Genomic DNA, 22,614 nt, shown 5'->3' with positions numbered 1-22,614 from the left:
GTGGGGAAATTGCACAGATAAAAGCCCAGATTTGGGATTGAGTGAGTTATTTATATGCAGAGGACAGCTTGCAGATTTTGAAAACTGACTCTCATTGCAGGATGCTGCCTCGAGAATAAGTTTTCTATAAGTGCTTGCTGCTTGAAGCCGACAGAATAAAAAAGTGATGTCAGCAGAATAAGAGGGAATGGTGGTAGAGGCCCTAAAATTCCGTGGGAAGAAACTTAGTGTCTTTGGACTTTTTTGTGGGAGGCATTTGATAGTCATTATAGGTCAGCGAGTGCATGATTAAAATGATACTTCAAAAACACCCTATTTACTCTTCTAGAGATAGGATATGAGGTTAGAACTTATTTGTAATTGATTGATCACAGAGCATTGAGAACCTATATTAGTGGAGGGGGTTTTGGAAAGAAATTGCCAAAGAATTGTTAATAGGGCCAAATTTATAAGGCTCTCCTCTAGAGGCCAAGGACATGCTTGTGACCAGTAGGTGCCTAGTGAGAAAGAAGAGTCAGAAATGGCCTTTTTTGAGAGAGCAAGTGACAGCATGAGTGGGAGAGGGGCAGAGAGACAGGGAGACACAGAATCTGAAGCAGGCTCCAGGCTCCGAGCTGTCAGCACAGAGCCTGACACGGGGCTCAAACTCACGAGCCATGAGATCATGACCTGAGCCGAAGTCAGACCAGCAACTACTGAGCCACCCAGGCGCCCCTGTTTTCTATTCATTGAAATAATCTGACCTACTCCCGTCTCTCCAGCTAAGTGTCCTAGCTGTAAGAGAGAAGAGGTTATATGGTATACATTACAATATTTGATTGAACTTTGAGTCTCATATTACTTACTGTCCCCTTACACTAGCTAACCACATAATTTTCTTCCTTTCTTGTTTGCTCCACTTTGTCTTAGAGCTTGTTTACAACATGTATTTTATCTTACTTTATTGTTAGAGCAAGTGTGTGAGTAGGGGGAGTGGCAGAGAGAGAATCTGCAGTAGGCTCCATGCTCATCAAGGAGCCACATGCAGGGCTCGATCCCTTAACCCTGAGGGATCATGACCTGAGCCAAATTTAAGAGTCAGATGCTCAACCAACTGGGTCACCCAGGAGCCCCTGTAACATGCATTTTAACATCTGAAATGGCCTGCCAATAACATCCAAACCCTGCTGCACAAGAAAGTTCACAATTTTCTTGGAAATGTTCTACTCTGAAGAGTTAATCTGGTTTACCTTTCAAATAATTGTTTTTCAGAGATCTATGTATATATGAATTAGGTTTGTATTTGAGGTCTCAAGTCTCTATTTGATTTTTTCCCTTAATATTTCAGTAAATACATGAAACTTGCTTTTCATTAACGTGACCTAAAATTAGAGTCAGGGTGTGCTTAATTAGATAAGTATAAAAATGTTAATGGGAACTTTAGTTCTCCTGGTTTTTACTTTCTAGCTAGCACCCAGCCAGTGGCTAGACGAGCTTTCATGCACATCACTTGAATGTCTGCTTGAAGACCCTATCATACTATTACTGAGTACAGCCTAATGGTTTGGGGTCCTCAGTCTGTGAAGAGGTTGGGGGTTCCTGAGATAAATGCACCTTTCTTTATACCATCCACTGAACTAGTAGACCGCTTTGGTGGACAAAGTTTATTTATGGTAGGTAGATGTGATCTGACCACATTACAAGGATCTGAAACTTGCATTACTTTGTATGTTTTGTCAGAGCCTGGTTCATTTTGTAGGAGACCCTAGAAAGAAAATTTAGGAAATAGTAGCAAGTTTTACCTTTAAAGTGACAGAAATGTTTGGGGCACCTCGATGGCTCAGTTGGTTAAAGCATCCAACTCTTGACCTCAACTCAGGTCATGATCTCAAGGTTTGGGAGTTCAAGCCCCACATTGGGCTCTGTGCTAATGGTGCAGAGCCTGCTTGGGAGTCTGTTTCTCCTCCTCTCCGCCTCTCCCCTGCTCTCTCTCTCTCTCTCTCTCTCAATAAATAAATAAACTCAAAAAAAAAAAGACAAAAATGTTTTTGGTATATTCTTTCAAAAACTAAGAAGATACATTGTAATGTGTAATCAGAATAGCATGCAAATATTTGTTACTTGAATACTTTCTAATCTCAGCTTCCTGAGTGTCATTTCAAAATTCAGCACAGTAATTTATAATTGTTTTAACAGAGGTATCAATTTTTTGAATAACAAATGGGTGCAATAACCTGAAGGTGATTGCTGACTATTATTTTAGATCTCTGATGCTACTATGTAAGCACAGGTGAACTGAGGACACGTCTTTGTCCTCATTTTGAAGCCCCTCAGTTCTCAACAAGTAATGGATGTTACATGTCCGTACAACTAGAACTGGATTCCTCAGCAACCTGTCCATTACAAGCAAGTTAACCCTGTACAAAGTAACAGGGATTTCTAACATACTCTCTTTTTTTTCTTCACAGTTCGCAAAAGACGAGTTGAAGGAGACCAACAGTAAACCCACCAAGATACAATCTTTGGGAAACTTTAAAAGGCCTCCAAGGGCTCGTGTTGGTGATGTCAGATGTAAAATTTTCCTGGGTAGAAGGGAAAAGACTGGAATTTTTTATTTAGCTGCATGTATCTTTTTTCTAGTTTACATTGTTATCAGTTTCAAATTGCAAAATCAATAGTAGGTGATATTTTGTATTTTACAACATTATTTCTTTCTGCTAAAATCAGTTTTAATTTAGCTTAAATGGTTTGTGATAAGTCATGAGTTAAAAAATGCAATTGTAAAAAAAAGTTTAGGAAATCATTTACGTAGAATAGTATGAACATTTTAAGGACCGATCTTTTTTTAAATCATAAAGGGACATTACTGCCATCAGAATTGCTGTTGTACCTGTTAGGTACCAGACATTCACAGCCTTCCTTAGTACATCACATGGAGCCCTTTCTTGTTTTAGAATACATGAAGTTGGCAAGAGTGTGCTTTTGGCTTCTATCAAGAAAGCAAAATGCCAGAATTTTAAAACGACTCCAGATCTGGTCATCAGCTGAGAAATAAGAGCCAATCTGGGCGGGGAGGTGGGGGAGAGAAAGGGGCCTTTTGCACATTCATGGTCACCGTGCTTGTCCACTGTGTGTCACCAACCCCTGGACTTCTTTCAGCAAAGTCATCAGCTTGGCCAGGTAAACAGTTATGGCTGAAATCACTAGAATTGGTTATTTTAATAATGTGGGCATTACTAAGTTTTTGTGAAAGCTCATAGTAAAAAGCATCTAAGTAGACAAGCTGTTTTCTTCCCTGTAAAAGGCATAGTATAGTCAACTCCTGATTATTTAGGATAGTAAGAAAAAAGGCAGTTGTTAGACACATGAAATCGAAGATAACAAACATGATGGAATTAAGTCTGAGGCACATGCCAAATAGTCATTTAAACTGATGATTACTGTAAATTAGAAACCAGCATGTGTATAAATTAACTGTGGCAAAGGATTGGGAGAGTGTGTGTGTGAACTACAGAATTACATCAGCAGTATTGAATCGGCACTCAGGAATTTTCCAACCGGTAAGGAAAACTGTTCTTCATAAATCTAGTTTTTATCGTGTTTCCTTTCATCTTCTACTTTCTTGTCCATACTGTGTAAAAGGGGTCTCTCACAGGAGAAGTTTCTCCCTACCACTCCTGGTATTCAGACAAGCACACGTGCAGTGCACTGGGGTGGCCTGTGGACCCATGTCAGGGTGGCGCGTGGCGCAGAAGGTGGCAGAGCTGGCACAGAGGGTGGGCAGGAGGACATCTGAGCAATCCCGACCTCCGAGATTCAGGCCTGGCTGTGCTCGGTCACTTACATGGAGTAAAGGGAAGAATCCCAGTGAAGAGTAGGGATAGGTCTGTTGATTTTTTTAAGAAGAATTTTTGAAATTGAATGACAAAACGCCACTCCTTTGGCTTGGCCTGGACGCTTTACTTATTGAGCTAGGCAGCTTCTTGTGTGTGCTCTGGTATTAACTCTTCTCAACAGGCAAAAGCTTCCCTCAGAAGAACTGGGTGTCTTTGTTTTTCTGAAGGAGTACCCAGTGTTTTAAAGGGGCCAAAGAATGACTTTTCCCTTTCAGTTAGAGACCACTGATTTTTTTTTTCTCCAAGTTAGCAAGTGTGTGTGTGTGTGTGTGTGTGTGTCTCTCTCTCTCTCTCTCTCCCTCTCTCTCTCCTTCTCATATGCAACTTTGGAAATGTACCTGACTTTAGAGACTGCACCCTTCCAGTGGGGTAGGGAGTCAGCACAGAGCAGCCACCCAGGGCTTCCTTGCTTGTTCTGTCCTGTAAGTCAGTGAATTGATAAGTATGTTACCCTTTCTCTCATAAGGCTTTTTTTTAATAGAGGTAAGTGGGACCCTACATAGTGTGTGTATCGTACTTACGGGTAATCTCTTTTTTACTTATTATCTACCCAAGTATGAAGAAGTTAAGTGTTTTGCTTGTACCATTCCAGTTCTCTGCTCTGACAGTGCATTATATAATTGAAGAAAAGGTTTCTTCATAACTATCTTTAAAGCTGAACATTCACCCAACTGAATACAGAAAATCTTTCAAGAATTGCGATTACAAGGGAGAAAACTGATGTTTACTTTGATCTTTAAAATTCTGGCACCTCTTAACCATTTAGTAACATCCAGTATTTCTATATAGGTCTAAAGTGTGGTAATAGATTAGGGTTCTCAAATAGTCTTGATTTTTAAACCAAAGATTTTTCTAAGACCGTACGTTCTGTAGGGTAAGCAATTTAAACTTGTTATCTAATCAAAAAATATTCTTTGCATTTTTAAATTGCTGTTTTTTAAAAACTTTTAATTGCCCATTTTGAAAAATTTTATACTCTTGTTTGAAGATCTAATTTTTCAAGTATGTCTACATGAAATTGTATTGGAAAACATCAATATTAATAACTAATGCTGATATTATTAAAATGGATTTTGGTGCTATAAACTTGTACCTAAAATCTGGTAGAAGTCTTAAGTATAGGTGAAATACATTCCTAAGGGTGCCTGTCATTTAAAAGACCAAATAAACATTTTGTGTTTTAAAAAACTTGCAGATTGTTAGGGATTTCAAGGAGAATTATCTTGGTCATTAAACTGCAGATTCTTATTATTTGGATGAAGTAACCCACATACTTGCTTTGTGCAGTAGGGGCACTCTGGAAAAGTTATATGTAAATAGAACTTTGTAAATGGTTTTTCCAGTGACAATATCTGATGTATTTTCATTTAAAAAGTGGATTCCGTGGTATAATAAAAATTGGAAAATATGTTTTGATAAAATGTTAGTTCTACTGTACATTATATTTAATCCTTGCTGCCATTAAAATCATATGAAAAGATTCATGAGGTTTCATAAAATCTCATATTTTGGGTTGTGTTCCCAGGGCTTGTCTCACTTTCCCCCTAGAGTCAGGAACCACAGTACCTCCCACATATCTGAGGACTGAGCTTTCTCTGGAATCCATGGTAGCGTCCATCCTCTGCAGGTTCAGTCCTGTCTCTGTGCTCCTCCATCACAATGCCACTTCACTTAAAAACATTTGTTCTAGTATTATTGAGATGCAGTTAACATAGAACTTTTATTACTTTAAGATCTACGCCATGATTTGATCTGTGTATATTTTGCAAACTGTGTACCCCAAATTTAGTTAACATCCATCACCTCACATAGTTTTAAAAAAATTGTTTTTCCTTGTGATGAGAACTTCTAAGATCTAGTCTCTTAGCAACTTTCAAATATGCAGTACAGTACGGTCCCCTGCAGTCACCAGGCCACACATTCCATCCTCCAGGCCTACTCATCTGACGAGTAGGAGTTTGTAGCTTTGACCACCCTCGTCCTGGCCTCCACCCTACCCCCGCCCTCTGGCAGAACCTCCTGGTGAGGCGATTCTGTTTCTCTGAGTTCAGTTTTTTTTAGATAGTTGTATAAATGAGATCATACAGTATTGTCCTTCTCTGACTTACTTCACTTAGCATAATGCCCTTACAGCCACTTCACTTTTAAATAGTATTAACCGAAGACATGGCACCCGCGAGACCCAAGCACACGGATGCACCGGAACTGCTGCCGCTCTCGAAGCTGTGAGTTCTTGGGTCTAACCATCTGTGGAAGTGCCTTCTCTGTCAACCCTTACTGAGCATTCATGTTTCTAGATCATTCTCACCCCAAGACTTGCTTCCCAAAGAAACTTCACTATTTTTAAATTGAGAAAATGTATTTATAAGCAAAGATTTTTTTATATTCTTATGTCATTTTACTTGGTTTTTCTTATCTTTTTCTGCATTATAATTCCACTCAATCTGCTATTTCAATATTACTGATATTAAATATACTGATAATATTAAAATATTATTAAACTTGGTTCATAATAGTCGTTTCTTTTGAAAACTATGTACCATAGGCATTTAGAACTTCATACTGAAATAATTTCAATAAAGCTTACCAAATATTCTATATATAGACTTGGACTTTTTGAAAAAAATCCCTTCAGTTCCAATTGTTCTAAAGTTCATTTCTTATATCTCTCTTCAGGAACAAGCTTATTATTTTCCTAGAGTTATTGTATCCCACTCTATTACATTAAATCATATAATACTGTCAATACATGACCATTTTTACCCATAATAATAGTAATTTCATGTCCTTGAAATACAATCAGTTCCCAGTCTGGTCTGTCCATAAAAGTGAACTGCATTGACCAACGTAAAGAAACAGGTCCTATGATACAGTACATTCTGGACCTGATGGGAGCCATTCCTACTAACAAACTAGGGATTATTTTTACAGCAAAGCAGTCACCCAAATCTACCAAGCAAAAGAGAAAATCAACGAACTGTGTTATAATGGGTTTGAGGAATCTTTTAGGGATAAGTGTCCGATAATGTAAACTTGTCCGCGCTCGGGAACTTCTGGGAACAAGCACCTCCCCTTGTATCTATAGTGCTGGCTGGCCTTGTGAGGACGGCCGGTGGGCCTCCTGTGTCCCACAGGGGGTCTTGCTGCCTGTCCTCGGCCGTGTAAAGAGACTCGGGCACTTGCCCTGTCAGGTGACTCAGTTCCCGTGAGTCTGAGTGGCCTCAGGCCCAGCTCTTAGGGACCCAATAATGAGGGCGGCCAACCACACATGGGTCCAAAATCACCAAACATCTTTTGTCCTTTAAATGTGAAGCTTTCCTTCCTATCTGCAAGTGTTGCGGGCCTAGAGATCGCAGCCCCGGGCCTGTTTGCAGACATAGCAGAGCCTCAGGGCCAACCCTTGTGAAAAGTAGCCGGCTTTAGGATTAAACCATGCTAGTACCACTAGCACGTGGTGTTCTGAATGAGTCTCTAATACGTTTTTTAAATATATTTAATTAGTATCAACTTGTGGAGGTAGAGAAATAAAAGCCATGTAAACCACAAAGGATTTACATGGTCAAGTCCAAATTCCGTGGAGTTGAGGAAACGGACTTCAGGAAAGTCAAGTCACTTGCCCAAGATATAATATGGTTGGCTTGTTCATTCAGCAAATACTTCTTAGGTTCCCATTGTATTTCAGCTAGTGTGCCAGTCACAAAGCGAGCAGTCAAATCTCGTATTTTGTTGCCCGCTGCTCGTTTCTCTCAATTTTATGATGACCATTTATCGCAGGTATTTTGGGTGTCTTTCTCCATAAGGCCACTGACGTTATCTGTTTAACCTTGTGACTGCTCCGTATAAAAGATCATGGCCCTTCTCTCAAAAATGCTGGTTTTTTTACTTGGGAGGAGAAAGCTCCGAATAAAGGTCTTAAAGTTCTTAAATCCCACCTCCCATGTGCGTAAAAGGGAAATAAGAGCACCCGCCTTTCATGTTGTTCTGAGAGCAGAACTGGTAGGGCCAGTACGGCACTGGGCGGAGCAGCCAGTGTCCAGGGAGCCCTCCGGTGCTGTGCCTGCTCGGACAGGACCCAGGATCCAGGGCGCTGTGGGCAGAGGAGCGTGAGTGCCACGCCAGCGGCGATGACAAAGCACAGAAGGGGCCCAAACACAGCGAGGCCGGACAGGAGGACGCACAGGAAGAGGCGCTACCCGACCTGAACCGAAGCCCCGCTCCGGGCCCAGCCAGGAGGAGGAAGTGGGGCGGAGCAGCCGAAAGCACGAAAACCTAAGACCTGAAGCAAACAGCTACCAAAATAAGTCTCTTGCTTGGGAAAAATGGATTTTCTAGTCACAGGCTTGCTTTTGAACATTTTTTATTCACAACTAGGATCACGCAGAAGCAACTCGATTGATCATTTCAGTCAAAACCAGTCATTTCATCATAGCTTTAAAGCAAACTGTTGATGGGGCACCTGGGTGGCTCCATCGGTTACGCATCTGACTTCAGCTCAGGTCGTGATATCGTGGTTCGTGAGTTTGAGTCCCCCATTGAGCTCTGCTGACAGCTTGGAGCCTGCTTCCTGCTTCAGTGTCTGTGTCTCCCTCTCTCTCTGCCCCTCCCCTGCTACTGCTCTGTCTCTCTCTCTCAAAAATAAACATTAAGAAAAATTATTAAAAAAACAAACTTGAAAATAATATGCAGCTGACTCTTGAATAATGTTGGGGTTAAGGGTGCCAAAACCCTGCAGAGTTGAAAATCCAAATAGAACTTTTGACCGCCAGAAACTTAACTCCTAATAGCCTACTGTTCACCAGAAGCCTTACTGATAACAGTTGACTAATACATATCTTGCATGTTTAATGTATTATATGCTATATTCAAAGTAAGTGAAAGAAAAATGATATTAAGAAAGCTACAGGGGGGCGCCTGGGTGGCTCAGTCGCTTAAGCATCCAACTTCAGCTCATGGGGTTCGAGCCCTACTTCAGGCTCTGTGCTGACAGCTCAGAGCCTGGAGCCTGCTTCAGATTCTGCATCTCCTCTCTCTCTGCCCCTCCTTTCTCTCTCTCTCAAAAGTAAATAAACATTAAAATTTTGGGGGAGGAAAAAAGCTACAAGGAAGAAAACATGCATTTACAGTACTGTACCAGAGCTATCAAAGAAGCTGTGTGTGAATGGGCCCGCGCAGTTCAGACCTGTGTTCAGGGGTCAGCTGTACATATTGAGCACATACTTCATTCTTCAGTCATGTTCTTCCTCTTTAACCTCCGCTCTTCTTTTTCTTTGGAGGCCTTACCTCCTGAACAGATACAAGAGATAAGATGCAAAATTCAGTTCAAACAGTTCTGGAAATTTTGACTAAAGTAGTTCTGAGCTATCCTCAACAAACCAAATCCAACAATACATTTAAAACTAGGGTCCTGAGCGGCTCAGTTGGTTAAGCATTTGACTTCGGCTCAGATCCTGATTTTGAAGTCTGTGAGTTTGAGACCCACATTGGGCTCCATTGACAGCTCAGAATCTGGAGTCTCCTCCGGATTCTGTGTCTCCTTCTCTCTCTGTCCTTCCCCCGTTCACATTCTATCTCTATCTCTCTCTCTCAAAAATAAACAAGCATTGGAGTGCCTGGGTGGCTCTGTCAGTTAAGCATCTGACTTGAGCTCCGGTCCTCCATCAGGCTCTGTGCTGACAGCTCTGAGCCTGCTTCAGATTCTGTGTCTCCCTCTCTCTCCGTTCCTCCCCCACTCACACTCTGTCTCTCTCTTTCTTAAAAATAAAAATAAACATGTAAAAAAATTTTTAGTAAAAACAAAAAATAAAACATCATTCACCAAACCATGATCAAGTGGGATTTATTCCTGAGTTGCAAGGGTGGTTCAGTATTTGCAATCAACATGATACATCACATCAATAAAAGAATATCTTTTTTTTTTTAAATGTTTGTTTATTTTTAAGACAGAGAGAGAATGTGAGCAGAGGAGGGGCAGAGAGAGGGGGAGACACAGAATCCGAAACAGGCTCCAGGTTCTGGACACGGGGCTCAAACTCACAAACTGCAAGATCATGACCTGAGCAGAAGTCGGATGCCCAACCGACTGAGCCAGCCAGGTGCCCCATGATCATTTCGATAAATGCATAAAAAGCATCTAACAAAGTACAACATGGTAAAAAAATAAATTAAAAAACCCTCAACAAATTAGGTTTAGGGGTAACACACCTCAACATAATAAAGTCCATCTATGAAAAACACAGCTAACATCGTACTTAATGGGGAAAAACTGAGCACCTTTACTCTAAAGTCAAGAACAAGACAAGGATGTCCACTCTCACCACTTTTGTTTAACATAATACTGTAAGTCCTAGCCATAGTAATTAGACAACATAAAGAAAGGAAAGGCAACCAAATCAGAAAGGAAGAGGTAAAGGTTTCACTCTTTGCATGTAACATGAAACTGTATATAGAAAACCTGAGGGATGTCTGGGTGGCTGTGGCGCTTGAGCGTCCAACTTCGGCTCAGGTCATGATCTCATGATCTGTGAGTTTGAGCCCCTCTCTGGGCTCACTGCTGTCAGCACAGAGCTGGCTTTGGATACTCTGTCCCCCTCTCTCTCTGCTCCTCCCCAATTTACACTCTCTCTCAAGAATAAACAAACATTAAAAAACCTGAAAGACTCTACCAAAAAACTGCTAGAACTGATCCATGAGTTCAGCCATGTCACAGGATACAAAATCAATGTACAGAAATCTGTTGCATTTCAGCACTCTCAACAATAGCCAAAACATGGAAAGAGCCTAAGTGTCCATCAACAGACAAATGGATCAAGAAGATGTGGTTTATCTATACCATGGAATACTACATGGCAATGAGAAAGAATGAAATCTGGCCATGTGTAGCAACATGGATGGACCTTGAGGGTGTTATGCTGAGTGAAATAAGTCAGGCAGAGAAAGACAAATATCATATGTTTGCACATATAGGAGGATTAGGAGGAACTTAACAGAGGACCATGGGTGAGAAGAAGGGGAAAAATAGGTGGGGAGAGGGAGAGAGGCAAACCATGAGAGACTCTTGAATGCTGAGAACAAACTGACTGACGGGTGTGGGGGGGAGGGGGGGTGATAGGCATGGAGGAGGGCACTTGTGGGGATGAGCACTGGGTGTTATATGGAAGCCAACTTGACAACAAACTATTTGTAAAAAAGTAAATAAAAATACTTTTATTTTGTGAAAAAAAAAGAATTTACAAAACTCAATACCCCAAAATTAAAAATGGGCTGAAGACATGAACAGACATTTCTCCAAAGGAGACATACAAATGGCCAGCAGACATGAAAAGATGCTCATCGTCACTAATCAGCAGGGACATGCAAATCAAAACGAATATGAGATATCATCTCATACCTGTCAGAATGGCTAAAATCAGAAATGTAAGAAACAAGTTCTGGCGAGGATGTGGAGAAAAAGGAACTTTCTTGCACTGCGGATGGGATTGCAAATTGGTGCAGCCACTGTGGAAAACAGTATGGAGGTTTGTCAAAAGATAAAAATAGAACTACCCTATGATCCAGCATTTGCACTACTGGTATTTACCCAAAGAATACAAAAACAGTAATTCAAAGGGATACATGCATCCCAATGTTTATAGCAGCATTACTTACAATAGCCAAATATGGAAGCAGCCCCCCAAGTGTCCATCGCTAGAAGAAGGGATAAAGAAGATGTGGTATATACATACAATGGAATATTATTCAGCCTTAAAAATGAATGAAATATTGCCATTTGCAACGACATGGATGGACCCAGAGAGTATAGTGCTAAGGGCAACATCAGAGAAAGACAAATACCATTATTTCACTCATGTAAAATTTAAGAAACAAATGAACAAAGAGGAAAAAAAGGAAACCAAGCAACAGAGTCCTAACTCTAGAGAACTAACTGAGGAGAGGTGGGTGATGGGGATTAAGGAGTGTATTCACTGATGAGCACTGGGTGGCATACAGAAGTGTTGAATCACTATACTGTACACCTGAAACTAATATAACACTGTATGTTACCTAACTGGAATTTAAATGAAAACTTCAAAAAAAATAAAGTAGTCCTGAGATGATGGGGGAGCCAGCCCTCACAGTAGAAGGCGACCCCCAGCAGCGACCCATGTCCACAGACTCTGTCTCCAGCTGGTCAGGCCACATGAACCCGGGCTGCCCCTGGACAGCGGTCAGGGCAGGAGGGACACTCGCTCCTCACTCTATCAAGACTGACATTACAATCATACTACTTGAAATATGTTTTCCTGCTTCCTCAGTATTTCATTTTCCCCATCTAAAATTCAGTATTTTAAGGCCTGGGGATTTTTAAAACCGACTGCTTGCATTTTATGTGCTTTCTCAGTATGCTTTTAAAGTTTTAAATCTATTTCTTATATGAAAAATGGATGCCTTCCTTAGGTGACCAGTGCATAATTGACATGCTTAACATTTGTGTTACTGCAAGATTTACTCCCACCAGTGACTCCAGATCTGGAGTGAAGCATTCAGAAAACAGTGAATTAGTGTTCAGAAAACAGTGAATTCATTAATATGGCATATGGGCAGGGGCACCTGGGTGGCTCAGTCAGTTAAGCGATCGACTTTTGCTCAGGTCATGATCTCGTGGTTTGTGAGTTTGAGCCCCACATTGGGCTTTGTGCTGACAGCTCAGAGCCTGGAGCCTTGTTCAGATTCTGTGTCTCCCCCTCTCTCTGCCCTTCCCCCACTCATGCCCTGTCTCTCTCTCCTTCAAAAATAAACACTGGGGTGCCTGGGTGGCTCAGTCGATTAAGCATCTAATTTCAGCTCAGGTCATGATCTCTGGTTTGTGGGTTCGAGCCCCTGGAGTGGGCTCTATGCTGACAGCTCAGAGCCTGGAGCCTCCTTCAGATTCTGTGTCTCCCAACTCTTTGCCTCTCCCATCCTCATGCTCTCTCTCTCTCTCTCTCTCTCTCAATAATAAATAAAAATGTTAAAAAAGTTTTATAAACATTAAAAAAAATTTTTTTAATTAAAAAAATAAACATTAAAAAAATTTTAAATATGGCATATGGGCAATAATTCCCATTTTGCCCTTGTATATTTACATGATAAATATTCCTTTGTATATTTAAGACTTAAAATTTATTTGCATTTATAACTGGAAAAGGAAATCATTAAAGGGAAAATATTTTAATAACATGGAAATGGAATAACCCTCAACTACTCATATACTCACACAATAAGGACACCCAGTTACCATGATGAATGTGACAGACGTCTTACTCAAACACACCGAGGTATCAGTCCTTCTCCCATTGAACATGGTGCCAACTCAGGGCCCCACACATTTCCTCCCAGGCCTGTCCATCCACCTAGAGCGCCCACCTGGCCGGTGGACCCCACAAGCTAACACTTTCTTCAATACCAGCGAGGGGTCTCCTTCTCTGAGCAGCCTTCCAACACCCACCTGATCACAGGGGTCAGAGCCTCCTCTGGGCCACTCCTGGTCCTATCACTACATTTATCTCCCTGAGTCTCAGTGAAGTATAAGGACGTGGTCTGTGCCCCTGGGCTGTGAGCTACTCTGTAGACCAGGAGTTGGCTTCTGGGTTCAGGACAAACCCCTTGGAGCTGATGAACAAATTTGGTTCTATCTCATCACTGGTGAGTTTCTTTGAGCTTTTCTTCTTCTGAACCCCTATCCCTGTCTGAAAAATAGATTCACGCTCGTTCCTCTGAAAGCAAAGGAACTTGAACTCCAGACATGGGATTGACCTTCCAAGATGAAGACTTTTGTTTATTCCTGAGCTTTTCTTCTGAACAGTGTTGCTTCCCACTGTATATTTTCCCTTGGGGAGCCAACAACATTTTTAAAGTTTTGATGAGAAAGGATATATAACTTGCAGACATGCTGAAATGACAGATTTGAGAACTTTTGTTCTCAGAGAGATTCATCACTTTTAAACACCCAAGAGGTTTTATGCACACATTAAAAAACTACAAAGTTTAAATACTGGGTCAATTATACAAGCAGCAAACTGTTTACTACACATTTTCCCTCCATAAGGGCAAAAATTATTTAATTGGCTTTTTTTATTTTGGGGGTGGCTTACCTTCCCAGATAAGCGTGGCTATGGGAAAGTGGCCCTAACAAAAAACAAAAATAAAAGGCCTTTGTACCATTGTCCTAAGTAAATAACAGCAGGACAAGGAGTAAAAGCCATCAGTCTCTAAGGCCCTCTGATGATGAAATGTTACCTCCATGCCCAGCTCACCTCAGAGGTCCCCGTGGTAATGGTTTTTCAGGCTTCGGTGCCTTCCTCGTCCTCATGGACACTACTGCGGCCCTGGTGGGGGACACCCAGCCCCTGCCGGTTCTGCCTCTCCCACAGATGGACTGTCTGCTGAGTAGAAGCCCTCAAACGTTCTTCTTTCTGTAAAGAAGCAAATCAATCATTTACCTTGGGTGCCCACTTGAACCTTAATTTTTATCTTGAGAATATAGTTGTCTCCATCCCACACCTGTTACCACACACGGCGATCACTCTGTTTAGTTCTAAGGCGTGAAGGTAACAGAGGGTGAAGGGGCGAAAGGCTCCCTCACACCAGCCTCCCGATCAGAACTGGCACAGACATGGCCTTGGGAGCTGCTCCCTCCCCGGTGCTGCCCGTCAGTCAGAATCCGGAGAGCACCAACCAGCCTGAGGAACCTCGTCCTTGCCCAGTGGATGCCTGAGAAAGGCCGTTTCTGTTAATCCCTGTGACAGACACCCGGCTTGCTCAGGCTCCATCAAACTACAACAGTGCCCAGATATTCCTGTTTGGGCCCCTCACCCTGGAGAGCTCCCCAGACCTCCCAATCTCCCCTGATGGCAGGATGGGAAGGTACTGGTAGGGGAGGGTCCCTGAGCCCCAAGGGAGAACCTTCACACCTTTCCTCTGCCTGGCAATCGGCACTGGTGTTCACAAGGCAGAGCCGAGTTGAGTGAGTCAGTAATGTCTTTTTGACCTTCCCAGCATTTCATACCTCACAAAGTTTTATGATATCTGTCAAAGGTTACATTTTCTAAATTATCGGATTTCCCCCTGAAATCTCATACACAGGAGAGAGAGCACCTGAGTGTCTGGTTTGCTGTATCTCACCAGTAGCCACTGACATTACTATGGTTGACCACACACTTAGGTTTAAAGCTGGCTCCTGATAACTATAAGAAATAAAACGGTTGTGGCAATACAAAATTGTGAATTAATACTCTGAAAAGTAAGTTCTTAACACCCCCCCAAAAATCCCAGCATAGCGCTTAGCAAATGTACCTTAATCATTTCTGTGCGTTGGCACTCGGGATCACAATCAGCCATTGGTAAGATTCTAATCTTCTGCGTCCTTGAGCTTCTATCAGCAAGTGGCAGGGCCATCTTCCTATGTGTGGCGCTGTCTATAGAGTGAGGTCTGCTGGGAGATGGACAAGAACGTCCCACTGTTGACTAAGAACGTTTGCAGGTGATCCTACCGAGAGCACAAATAGCTGTGACAATGATCACTTCCCCTTTAGCAGATGTGGGACACGGGGCCACCGGTCCTGGCGCTCTGAGGCTTCCTGGTTGTCTTCTTCCTCTCTCTGTCCCATCTCCCGGGGATGCCGAGGGGGTGAAGTGCAAGTGGAGGAAGAAGGAGAGCAGGTGGCAGGGTCAAGGGCTTTTACAAAGAAATCCCTGACGACAAACAGAGAGAAGAAGTGACACGAAATCTCAGGCCTGTGAGGGTGGTGCAGAGGCCACAAGTCCCGGCTCAAGAACTCAAAGTCCCTCTATCTGCACACAATTAGAAGGAAGGGCAAAGCAAGGAGGCCTCACCGTAGCACAGGGGACAGGAAGACCTGGTGCAGGAAGCATTCCTGACTGAAGGGAGCCAGACCGTTAGTACATCTGATAGAAAGGACGATCCTCAGGAGAGTCTCTGAGGCTGGTGAGAGATGGGACATAAGAAGCGTAGAACGCGGGACACAACGGGAAAAATCACGCTGTAGAATCGTTGGTCTTTTACACAATTCGAGAAAAGCTCATTAAGAGATTGGATCCAAACAGTGTTTATATTATGCCTGGTTTCCACACTGCATGACATCTAATGTATTGACTTAAATGACACAACATCCCTGTGAACTAGATATTGTCTCCATTTTATAGATAAAGACACTAAAAATTAGTGAGATTGAGAGTTTCAAGCTTACACAGAAGTCTGCCACTGTCTGTTAATCTCTAAACCCCAGAGCTGTCAATCTTTAAAACAGAACAACAGATTTATCGAGTGTAATTTACACACCATAAAATTCACTCAAATTAATACATAAGTAAATGATTTTTTAGAAAAAAAATGTTAATGTTCGTTTATTTTTGAGAGAGAGAGAGAGAGAGAGAGAGAGAGAGAGCGTGAGCGAGCACGAGCTGGGGAGGGTCAGAGAGAGAGGGAGACACAGAATCTGAAGCAGGCTCCAGGCCTTGAGCTGGCAGCACTGAGCCCGACGGGGTGGGGGTGGGGGGGCGACCCACAAACCACGAGATGGTGACCTGAGCCAAAGTCGGTGCTTAACCGACTGAGTCACCTAGGCGTGATGTAAACAATTTTTTAAATTACAAGTTGTTCAACCATTACAACAATCTGATTTTAAAACGTTTCCGTGACCCCAAGAAAGAAACCCTGTGCACACCGTTAGTCTGTTAAGTGCCCCATATGACAGACACTGGTGCTGTGTCCTTCAGAGGGAAGGTGTGTGAAGGAGCAGAGCCCAGCAAGGAGGCCACAGCATGGCCGTGCAGCGCCTATCTGCTTGGAGTCAGGCCCCTTCCCCCTCCTGTGCCATGTGCACACGCCAATGACATGCTCATGACTGGCCAACCTCCCAGCTGTGTTCCTCTCACGGGGAAGGATATGGACCAGTGGAGCTGCATAGACCAGTCCTCTAGGCCTTCTACCGGGTGCTCTGACCAAGGTGAATTCATTCACTGGTCTTCCGGCTTACATACTGGTCTCGTGTTGGTTTTGATAGCATGAGCTGGCTCCCTGAGAAACAGCAACTTGTAGTAAAAGTGAAAAAACAGCATGGGGACTGACCACGTCCCCTGGTGAGCTGCACCCAGAAATTTTGTCAGTCAGGGCTGAGTCAGGCTTTCCGCATAACCCCCTGGCCCGGCTGCTCGTTAACAACCAATACGTCAGTATGAAGAGTTACCTGAAGGTGAGTTTGGCTTTGAAGATGGCTTGTCCCCGTAGACCTGTGTCTTCTCGAACGAACAGGTGGTTGTAATTGTCCTGCAGAGGGGCCTTGTAGACGTCAAACACTTCATTGCCTAGATGCAGGGAAAGGCTGGAAACGAGACACCAGTCAGTCCTGGGGTGGACATGTAGCAAACCCTGCAGTTCCCATTCTCCCCTACAGGCTTTACTTATGCTGTGCAACTGTGCACTGAACTCATGAGAAAAACAGAGACGCTGTGGCCCTTTTAAAGCAGAAGGTGGTAAAATTCCTTCTCCTTCCCATTTGAAATATAATTGTTTTGTTGCTTTCCCAGTCTCTACCTCTTCATTAGTGAAACAGAAACATTTTTTCCAAAATACCAATCTATACTGTCCAATAGCACCCAGCACATGGGAGCATCAGGAGCACAATCACTCGGATAAGGCAGATACCATGAATCTGATCACGTCTTAGGCCCACTTCTAAAGTGTCCTCCCAAAGGCCTAGATTTTGTTAACTCTTTAATGAAAGAGGGCCCCAAAGTAAGGCCCCGCGTGGAGAACTCCACTCCTCCCAGCCATCCCTCCGGGTCTGTCAATGCTCTTCAGGCATTATGGGCTCACCTCCCATCTGACCACCTCACCACTCGAGTATTACTTTCTTTAACGTCATTTCCTTTCTCATCCCGGCGTTTCCTCCATCTTATAGTATTTTCCACCTGGTTCAAAACACAAAGGCATTAGGAAACCAATGTAACTAAACTGCATGTTCTTTTTTCTTCAAGTGACTTATAAATCACGTGCCAAGAATTCGTATGTAGTGAAAAAAGAAGCTTCCCAAATAGCTGATTAGGCAACACTGAAACACTCCTGCTACGAATACCAAGAGATGTTGGTTAGACTAACCATTTTAAGTCTTTCCTGATCTCTAGTTCATAGCAGTGGAGGCAGAAGCCAAGCACAATGCAGGATGGAGGTATTACCAGACACACCAAGAGTTCCAAAGGAAGAATGAGGCTTTGGGTCTACGTGAGGTGGGCAATTAACATGGAGCTCTCTCCCACTGTTAAGTCCACTTGAAGGGCTCTGAACCCAACGAAGGAAGGACTAGTAAGTCTGGTCTCGTAAGAGGGAAGCTATGGGCATTATGTTAAAAAATAATAATAAATAAAAGAATATACAATTAAGATATTCACAATTAAAACCTGAGACTTGTGCCTTGCCCTATTTTTGTTGTTGTTGTTTTTGGTTGTTGTTGGTTTTTATGTGTCTGTGTTTGTTTTAGTTCAAATTTATCCTACCCAAATAGTAGGGAACTCCAAATCATGAAGAAAAAAAAAAGTGGTTCTGCCTCTGGCAGTAGCTCATACAGAACCCCACTCAAGAAGATGACCCCCTGTGTGAGCAGTGAAGTGTCCTGCTTTCCCAGGCCTTCTCGAGAGGAACTGCCTAAAGACAAGGCCTCCCTCTCTCTGTGCAGAGTCTGAATTTCCAGAAAGAGCCTGAGAGATTTCTATTGTGGGAAGTCGTGAGGACCTATCTACTATAACATGTAGAGGTAGTTCATATACCTAACTATATTTATCCAAAATGAAATAACTAACAATTTTCAAGAATGTTTATCTTTGTTTCCACTAAAAAATTACAACTGCAAAAAAAAAAAAAGTAAAGTGACAATCACAGGGACATACTGTGGGGGTATGTAACTTCTCCCCTAAATTCTGAAGACACTTCAGATCTTGACCTGAACAGTCATTTGTTGATTGAAAACTAAATATAATAGATCATTTCATAATCTCAAGTCTCAAGTCATTATCTCTGTTTTACTTTATGGAAAATCTTCAAAAAAAAAAATGGAATCAAGTACAGAACGGTACCTTTAATTTTAACCTGGTTCTCTCCTCCTCATCCAGCACCTTCTTGCCTTCAAATTCGTCTTCATAATACTGAGGATCAAAAGGTCTAAAAATGTTTTTTTAATCTGTTAGTCATATTTAGTAATTAATATGAATGAATGCTGTAAAATAATAATCTTTACAACATGCACCAAGGTGTTTTTAAAAAATCACAGTAGACAAATAACTTGATGTAAAACTTTAAGAAAGTATGCAAATTAGTGTACGTTCTTAAAATGTGATTTTAAAACATCTGAAATAAAATCCAAATGTGACTAATTACTTGAAGTCTTATTTGAAGAAATATGTCTTCTGAAATATAAATAACATATGGTCTATCTTTCAACATTTTAAAAGGAAAGTATCACGTTTAATTATGTAAGAGCTTGTACTCATGAACTTCATGAACAATACCCAACAATATTTTGTTGTCCAAGATTATAGTCTTTTCTAGTCACAGTGGCTTTTCACTGAACATTTATGATTTCTCTGGCAAACTTTCTCCATCTCACTTTTCAGCCTTACACTAGTGAAAAACACCTGTATCATCCTTATCAGATGAGGAATCTCTCATCTTTATGATTAGTCATCATTTTTCATGGTAAGAAAAAACATTTATATTCCACTTATTTTTATTTAATATCTTGAAAAAAAACTTTAATCAGTCCTCTTACTTGGGTTCTATGCTGAGAAATCTGGGTAGTTTAACGAAGTACAATTCATTTCCTAAATCAGAGTTGATATTGGGGATTTTGATTTCTATTCTGCTTTCAGAAATCAGCTCTTCCTCCTGTTGGTCCTGAGGCACTCCACGTTCATCCTAAGAGAGTTATCAGAATGTGAAAGCTTGAAGCAAAATCAGAAATGCTCTAGCTCAGGGCACCTGAGTGGCTCAGTCAGTTAAGCATCCAAATTTGAGCCCAGTTCATGATCTCACCGTCCATGAGTTTGAGCCCTGCCTCAGTCTCTATGCTGACAGCTCAGAGCCTGGAGGCTGCTTTGGATTTTGTGTCTCTCTCCTCTCTGCTCCTCCCCGACTTGTGTGTGCATGCACATCCTCTCTCTCTCTCTCTCTCTCAAAAGTAAGTCAAGTGTTAAAAGAAAATTTCTTAAAAAAAAAAAGGAAAAGAAAAAAATGCTCTGGCTCTTCTTCCACACTAGGCAGATGCAGGTGTGACAGGAAGTAAATTCAGGCACCACTTTCAGAATAAAGCAGTCAGCAACCTGCCCAGGTCTCTCCCTAATATTTCATCCTCTCTCCCAAGAATATCACCTTGGGAAACAAGACCTGTTAGCCTGCATGACCAGAAAAAAAAATACCTATTTTGTTGGCATATCTAGTTTGCATAAGACATTAAAAAAAAAAACTGTGAAATTGTACAACCCTTCAGTACTGAGTAACCATTAAAATCAGAGAACAGAGCACTTGGTGGCTTAGTGGGTTAAGCATCTGACTTTGGCTCAGGTCATGATCTCATAGTTTGTGAGCTTGAATCCTGTTTCAGGTGAGTTCGTGCCCTGTTTCTCTCTCCCTCTCTCTGCCCCTTGTGGTGGGATTCTCTCTCTCTCTCTCTCTGTCCTTCTCTCTCTCAAAAAAAAAAAAAAATCAGAGAAGAAAGTCAAATAGCACATGCTTATTTGGTATAGGTTTGTGTTAAGAAAAACTTAAGTCAAAGGTTTTCAAATTATGAGTCTTCAGAGCTTAGACCCTAAAGTTTGGCATCAACCTCATTCTGAGAAGTTTATTCTGTGCCCTCTAATACCCACAAATTCCCAACACAGCTGAGAGAGTCACCCATTTGTCAGATGTTTCAGACCGCTACTCAATTATCAGTGTCCTCTCCCCATAGAAGTCAGACCTGTCAGCCTTTGAAGCTTGTTTCTTAACTCTGAACAACGGGACCTGTTGAGGTTAGTGAGTGTACTTACAACAGGCTGCCCCAGAATAGGTGGTTCATTGTCCCCATCGCTCTCTGAAGAAATGTCGCCAATGTCTCCAAACAGATCCATGGGACTACTATAACCTTCAGTGTTAGGAGAAAATGTACAGTATTAATTTCTCAGCCCATCACTGCAACGTCTTCCAAGATTCATAAGCCAAATCTCCACTCAATCAACCTCAAACTGGCACCCTGAGCCTGGCCCTCAGGAGCCTGTCAAGTGTCTCTGGAGACGGAAGGTGGCCAGATTGGTTGGTGGAAGGCAGAGTTGCTGTGACAGCCAGCTTTCAAGATAGTTTCTGGTGGTCCTGCGTCTGGCATTCCTGCCCTTTGAATCATCTCCTCCAACACGTATCATGGCTGGTCCATAAGATCGATAGAATACAGCCTCACTTCCGGGGCTAGGCCACGACACTGTGGCTTTTCTGCCTTGCTCTTTCTCTCCTTAGGTCACCTGCTCTAGAGGAATCAGCTGCCACAAAGACAATCAAGCTGCTATGGAGAGGCTCGCCTGGCAACAAGCTGAGGCCTCTTGTCAACAGCACAAGAGTGAGCCATTTGGAAGCAGATCCTTCAGTCCCAGGCAAGCCTTGAGATAGTGCATTCTCAGCCAGTACCTTGATGGCAGCCTCATCGTAGACCCTGAGCCACAACTACCCTGCTAAGCCAATCATGACCTTCGTAAATTGTAAATATTACATGTTTCTTATTTTAATCTGGCCTTCTCAGGGGACAGAGTTGGAGGTGAGCTGTGGTACTGCAGGTAACACAAGATATGTCTATTCCAACACTCTTACCTCCTGAAGCCTTTGGATTCCCTGCACATAATGCCAGGGAAGCTTTTGTGCAAGTAGGCCACCAGGAGTTTGTCGTGGATAACCAACCAACTACATGCACTAACACATCAAATCCAGAATACATAAGTGTACCCAAACCAGTGAATTTGGCCCATGCAAGTCTATCCTTCATCTCACATTCTGAGAATATACGTCCACACATATTTTCTAGACTTCTCCCTGTATCAGCAAAATCTTGTCATTCTTTTGGTGTGTAAGCTAGTTCTTCCTCAGTTGGGAGTTCGTGCTTTCTTTGTCAGACCCTGAGGAGATCCTAGCAATGGGTCTTCTGGTAACAAGTGGGTCAGACCACATGCAATAGGGTGAGTCTTGAGAACAGGAACTGCCCCAGGTGACATTATCACAGCATTTTCAAGCAAGGAAGGGCCAGTTTCTTCAGACATAGGGAAGCAAACTTCTTCTCATGAAAAAGGGAGTCTCAGAGTGACTAGGAAATTGAGTTTGTCAGCTTCATCTGAGTCCAAACAGACACCCCACTCCTAGCTTCTTTTTTTATCAATGTCCTTTCACGTGAGAAACTTTAAGAAACTGTGGATTCCGGCAAAGGAAACAATCCAAAAACTAATAGGCAACCGATGGAATGGGAAAAGATAGTTGCAAATGACATATCAGATAAAGGGCTAGTATCCAAAATCTATAAGGAACTCACCAAACTCCACACCCAAGAAACAAACAACCCAGTGAAGAAATGAGCAGAAGATATGAGCAGACACTTCTCCAAAGAGGACATCCAGATGGCCAACAGACACATGAAACGATGCTCAGCATCCCTCCTCATCAGGGAAATACAAATCAAAACCACACTGAGATACCACCTCA

At 42.3% G+C, this 22,614-nt stretch overlaps 1 protein-coding gene and 1 long non-coding RNA gene across 2 annotated transcripts in view; one reads left to right on the top strand and one right to left on the bottom strand.

Annotated features, from left to right (window-relative positions):
• The window catches only part of TMOD3 (tropomodulin 3), a 49,968-nt gene extending 44,611 nt beyond the window's left edge, over nt 1-5,357 (top strand). The window contains exon 9 of the mRNA XM_039237135.1: nt 2,448-5,357. Within this exon, the coding sequence (XP_039093066.1) occupies nt 2,448-2,482 (35 nt within the window). The 3' untranslated portion in view covers nt 2,483-5,357. The remainder of the gene's footprint in view (nt 1-2,447) is intronic.
• Nucleotides 5,358-8,961: 3,604 nt separating this feature from the next.
• Nucleotides 8,962-15,322, bottom strand: LOC120235003. Its single transcript, XR_005529271.1, has 3 exons — nt 15,186-15,322; nt 14,147-14,305; nt 8,962-9,158 (listed from the first exon to the last, which is right to left on the bottom strand). It is a non-coding gene; the product is annotated as an uncharacterized LOC120235003 (long non-coding RNA).
• Between the last annotated feature and the right edge of the window lie 7,292 nt (nt 15,323-22,614).

The sequence above is a fragment of the Hyaena hyaena genome, unplaced genomic scaffold (genome assembly GCF_003009895.1).
Source record: "Hyaena hyaena isolate Hyena2069 unplaced genomic scaffold, ASM300989v1 scaffold_120, whole genome shotgun sequence".
NCBI lineage: Eukaryota > Metazoa > Chordata > Mammalia > Carnivora > Hyaenidae > Hyaena > Hyaena hyaena.
The sequence above is the reverse complement of the archived record's forward strand: the minus strand, read 5'-3'. Positions and strand labels throughout refer to the sequence as shown.